Consider the following 6,013-nt stretch of genomic DNA (forward strand, 5'->3'; position numbering starts at 1 on the left):
AAGGGGGAAATGGGGAGGTATTGGTCAAAGGATACAAACATCCAGTTAGAAGATAAATAAGCTCTGGGGATCTAATGTATATAGCACGGTTATTATAGTTAACAATGCTGTATTACATACTTGAAGTTGCTAAAAGAATAGTTTTTTTTTTTTTCCTCCAAAAGGATATTAGCATGTTTAATAGCATTCTCTTATTACATTTCATTATTCATGGCCAGCCCCTGAATCAGGGGCTGGTCAATGTACAATGTAAACAGAAGGATACAATCGTGGCAACATTTTTTAATTCAATTTTTTGTTATACAGGTAATACCTGAATTCACTTCACCTGACAAAAAAATAAAACCACTGCAGTTCAGACTCAAATTCCCTTTGATCAGCTCCCGAAATACAAAACTCTCCCCTAAACACAGAGGTGACCACTGTTACCAGCTTCTCTATATATTTGCCTAATATTTCCATAGAGAGTACATAGTACTATCACGCGGGTTTGTATTTTGCTGTTTTGTTTTGTTTTGTTTTTTGGTTTTTTTTTGCGGTACACGGGCCTCTCACTGTTGTGGCCTCTCCCCTTGCGGAGCACAGGCTCCGGACGCGCAGGCTCAGCGGCCATGGCTCACGGGCCCAGCCGCTCCGCGGCATGTGGGATTTTCCCGGATCGGGGCACGAACCCGTGTCCCCTGCATCGGCAGGCGGACTCTCAACCACTGCGCCACCAGGGAAGCCCTGGTGTTTTGTTTTTACATACACTGGAAACTACAAATATTCTGCAACCAATTCTGCAACTAAATTCATTTAAAAAATTCTTATCTGTCTAAGTTGGTACATAGAGATCTATAACAATCTCCTTAAATGCTACATACTATTCCCAGCATGGACACATAATGGTTTACTTAGCCATCTCCCTATTGATAGACATTTAGGTAGTCTCCCATTACAAACAGCCCTGTCAAAGACTGGAGACTTCAACCTGGTCTGCCTGGTCCTATGTTCCTACCCCTTGCAAACAAGAAGATTTATCATTTACGCTGTTAAGTGCACAAAATAGCAAAAGTGTCCTTAGGAACATTTTATAACAAATTTATAGTAATTTTTTTTTCAAAATCCTAGATCCCACTAAGATGATTTCTTTTTTTTTCTGTTTGTTTTTGGCTTTTTAGAAATATACAATTGTTATACATATATAACATTATATTACTTTCTGGTGCACAATATAAAGATTTAGTATTAGTATATATTGCAAAATGATCACCACAATAAGTCTAAATAACACCCATCACATGAGAAGAAATTACAAAATTTCTTCTTATGAGAACTGTTAAGGTCTACTACTCACGTAGTGACTTTCAAATATGCAATAGAGCATTATTAACTATTGTCACCATGCTGTCTATTATATTCCCATGACATTTATTTTATAACCAGAAGTTTATACCTTTTGACCACCTTCATCCTTTTCACCAACCCCTCCACCACTCTGCCTCTGGAAACCACTGATCTGTTCGAAGAGAGTGGATCTTAAATGTTCGCATCACAAAAAAGAAACGGTTAATTATCTAAGAGATGGAGGCAATCATTTTGTTATAGCTAAGTGCATCAAATTAACGCATTGTACACCTTAAACTTACACAGTGTTATATGTCAATTATACCTCAATAAAGCTGGGGGAAAAAAAGAAAAGATGGGGGACAAAAAGGCAGAAAAAAGACAGGAAAAAGATAAAGAGGAAAATTAAGCCATTATATTAACCAGTTGCTATGCAGTTTTGCAAATACAACTGCTAAAGAAGAATATAACAAGCTCTAGACTGCATTCATAATAAAATATATAGGGGAAAATGTTTTAAGTTTCAGGTTTTTATTTTAGGCTCTATACTTTCTGATTCAGTTGTAGTAAATAAAATCCTGCCTAGCTTTCAAACTTTAGTTCCTCCAAGTTAGCAGTTCAAGTAACAAAAGGAATTCTGGATGGGGAAGAAGCACGTAGCAAGACAGTAAACCTATTTAGAAAAAACTTTATAAGGTTGAAAACTGAAAAACAATTCATGGAATAAAATCCTGTTCTTTATTCAGCAATCATGAAGCTCTCTTTGAAGGCTGTTTTAAAACAACACCAACTTTGAGACATTTATTTAGTCTAATTCTTGTGGAACATAGTTGATCATCTTTAAAGGCCTTATACTAGCAGTTCATCTAGGGTAACAGTATTCAAATCAATGCTCTATTTTAGAAGATGTATAACATTCATACCTCTTTATTAATCAGAAGAGTCTTGGAATTATCATCTCTATTCTCTGTATGCACAAAAGTAAATAAATTGATGACTCTATTAAATTCTTTATCTTAAACAGAATGCATGTGAGACATCCTTAACTACGGTTGCCTATCTCTGCTTCACAAGATACAGGTGATGCTAGCATTTGAAGCCAGAACCCAGTTCTGGTGCTAGAAGCTAGAACTGTAACAAACCAGATGCAGATAATTTAATTGCAATGACCAGGAAGCCACACCAGCAGAGCAAACAAACTCCATCCTCAGCTGCTTATGGAGACCATCAGCTTTGACAGAGTACAGAGGCCCATGGCCAGACTGAACATGGAGAAAGGACATGCATTTCTCTTTTTCTAAAGGCCTACTCTTTCTCATAAAGGACTGACAGCAACTGACATAAGAGAAAGATTTGGATGCAGAAAAAAAATTTTGAAAATTCAACTCTAGTCAATTTTAGGCTTTCATTAAATTCAGAGTTTATCCTGCCACACAATAAGATTGTCACTAGGTCAAAGGAGGAAGAAGAAATCTGCATGCCTTGAGATTTCAACTATTTTGCCATTTAAAGTGTGTCTTGCTCAAAGTACATTTTACCTTGAACTTTGTGGATCACTAATCACAGTAAGAAATATATTCTGCGTCATAACCCAGTACACATAACACACATACAATTTAAAACAAATTTCATGAAAGCGACCTTTACTATAGGCAATATGGTAATGTCTATTTCATGTGTCTTCTTTTTTAATGCTGGCTACATACCACAAATTAATTTCATGACCGAATAATGGGTCACAACTATAGTTTCAAAAACACTGCTGTAGTACATACACGTGGTCTGCCCTTTACCTACCTCTCTACCGGAATCTCACACTCCACCATACTCCCTCCACTGGTGTCAACCACACACCACCTCCTAATCTATCAATAATAGCGATTCTTTTTTTACATTAAACCATAAGATCAGTGCCTGCAATACTCGAAGCTCATTTGATCTTTTTGCTAGTGCTGCCTAGAACCCTTCCCTCAGATCATTGCACTTTATCACTCAGACTTCAAGACAAAAGTCTCTTCCTCCGGGCTTCCCTGGTGGCGCAGTGGTTGAGAGTCTGCCTGCCGATGCAATGGACACGGGTTCGTGCCCCGGTCCGGGAAGATCCCACACGCCGCGGAGCAGCTGGGCCCGTGAGCCATGGCCGCTGAGCCTGCGCGTCCGGAGCCTGTGCTCCGCAATGGGAGAGGCCACAACAGTGAGAGGCCCGCATACCGCAAAAAAAAAAAAAAAAGTCTCTTCCTCCGACGAGCCTTCATTGACCACGCAATTTCTCAAAGAGACACCACACACAACTCGAGCCAGGACAGAGGGTGCTAGGAGGAGTTCACTGCCCTTAGGGTTGCTGGGGAGTCTGAATGACAGGCACCAAAAAACAGTATTTCACAAATATCTGAGTGCCTAACATGATACAAGCAATAGCAGTGAACAAAAGAAAGATCCATTCCTCTAACACTTCACAGTTTCGCAAGTGTGACAAATCTATGAGCAAATAATTTCGACTGAATATGGTAAGTACAAGTTTGAGGGGCCTTTGCGGTAACCAGGTAGAGAGATGTCCAGGAAGCAACTAGGCCTTAACAGGTCTGAGATGCAACTGAAATTTAAGAATGAATGCTTAGGCATTAGTAGAACTCTTGTGTGTGGATGAAATCAGCCAAGGAAAATGTAGAGACTAAGAAGTGAAATTAATTAAGGAGTGAGTCCCAGAAAATGACTTTTTTTTTTTTTTTTTTTTTTTTTCCGGTATGCGGGCCTCTCACTGTTGTGGCCTCTCCCGTTGCGGAGCACAGGCTCCGGACGCGCAGGCCTAGCGGCCATGGCTCACGGGCTTAGTTGCTCCGCGGCATGTGGGATCTTCCCGGACCAGGGCACGAACCCGTGTCCCCTGCATCGGCAGGCGGATTCTCAACCACTGCGCCACCAGGGAAGCCCGAAAATGACATTTTAAAAACAGGCAAAGCCAGTGGAAAAAAAGAAGGAATGAATAACCATGAGCTTCAGTTGTCAGAGAGGCTAAATAAAATAAATTTTGAGAAGAAATTACTGGATTTGGCACTTAAAATGCCGTCCGAAATTTAAGCAAGAACGACTTCATGAAGCCATTAGAGAGGAATTCAGACAACAGAGTGTTGAGAACGCAAGTGACCGAGCAGAATTTGATACAAATGGAAGCACTATGCTTTCCAGCAATTTACTGATAGATTGATGGGAGGACTGGATAAACACAGGAAGGGGAAGGGCTTTTGTTTTATTTCATTTTCTTAAGATGTATGACTTGAACACTGAGGAGAAGAAAAGGAGAGGAAGAGGCTGAAAGCACAGGAAAGAAGAACTATAACCTGAAGCAAAAGTCTTGTAAGGAATGGGAGGGAATAAGATTTAGGGCAAAGATGGAAGCATTATCCTTCAACACCTGTTTCTATCAATTAGAAACAAAAGACCAAATGATGGGTAAAAAATATAGATCAATATATAGGTTGGGGCATGAGGTAAAGAAATTGACTGTTAGACTCTGTCATCTACTTAGAATGGAGGGGAAGGGACAGGGTTTGTAAAGTGAAGGTGTGGAAAGGGCTCAGAAGGAAAAGGGCAGCAGAAGACTGGAGTAATAAAATGGATTGCTGAGTAGTACTGGAGAAGGGGTGGTGGGTGGGTCTCTGTTAAGTTCATAGCTATACTCATCTGACAATAGTCATCTCTCTATCCTCCAGTTCCTTACCTGTAAGTGTGTAAAATATTTGGTAATTAAGTGAATTAACTAGAACCCTGGTGTTTTCAAACACGTGACTGAATTAAAATTATCTTTTTTAACAGGCTTTTTAAAAATGCAAATACGGAGCCCCATTCCTATTTATTCAGAATTTCTGGGGGAGGCTCTAGCAAATGAATTTTCCGGAAGTGACCTTGAGAGTCATTCCTGTTAAAAAGCACGAACCTAGAAGGTAATCAACTGGCTAGAAGAGAGCTAATGCAAAATACAGCTATTACTATATGGCCCTTAGACAGGGTGTGGGATAGTACTCGGCCACTCAAGAAAGAAAAGATTTCAGGAACTAGGGAGGTTCAGATCAGTAATGAGAAAGTTACACACACACCACAACATACTACTAAATGAAGCGCGTTAAGGTGAAGCTGGGAGCTTGAAAAAAAAAATGCAATGGTGAAAAATGAAAACATTTTAAATGTTTGTTCGAAATAATCTCTCACCTCAGACTATTAGACTCAGTGTCTTACCCCTAAACTTCCTGTCACATTACTCTCGAGGCTTAGCAGTACCAAAGTAGAATTCAGAATGCTACAAGAAATAGGGAAAGAGGAAACTGCAGGGACTGCTCCTGGAAAGGGAGAAAGAGATTACGGTGTGAAGGCAGATGGGACGCGGACGCCTCTCAGTGCCCAGACAACCAAGGACCTGGGACGCGGAGTAAAGAAGACCCCGGAGCCGTTCTGGCCTCGCCTGGCACTCACCATCACCTCAGGATCTCAGCACAAGGAAACAGGTATGGCTGCGACAGGAAGTATACAACACCAACACCAACGCCGGGTTACTCTGGCAACAGAGTTCCACCTACTGCCGTACTTTGCGTGGGCCGCCACTGCCCGCCCCTTCGTCTCTATTGGCTAAAGATAAACTCAGCTCCGCCCACCCAATCGACAGACCCGCCCTTTCACTCCGTCGCCTGGGGCG

General features: G+C 40.9%; 1 protein-coding gene across 4 annotated transcripts in view; it reads right to left on the reverse strand.

Annotated features, from left to right (window-relative positions):
• Positions 1-5,923, reverse strand: part of NME7 (NME/NM23 family member 7) — a 255,564-nt gene extending 249,641 nt beyond the window's left edge. For all 4 annotated transcript variants that reach the window (XM_059050588.2, XM_067030356.1, XM_067030365.1 and 1 more), the window contains exon 1: positions 5,794-5,923. In XM_059050588.2, coding sequence (XP_058906571.1) covers positions 5,794-5,796 — 3 coding nt within the window. In that variant the 5' untranslated portion in view covers positions 5,797-5,923. The remainder of the gene's footprint in view (positions 1-5,793) is intronic.
• Between the last annotated feature and the right edge of the window lie 90 nt (positions 5,924-6,013).

The sequence above is a fragment of the Kogia breviceps genome, chromosome 1 (assembly GCF_026419965.1).
Source record: "Kogia breviceps isolate mKogBre1 chromosome 1, mKogBre1 haplotype 1, whole genome shotgun sequence".
NCBI classification, from domain to species: Eukaryota; Metazoa; Chordata; class Mammalia; order Artiodactyla; family Physeteridae; genus Kogia; species Kogia breviceps.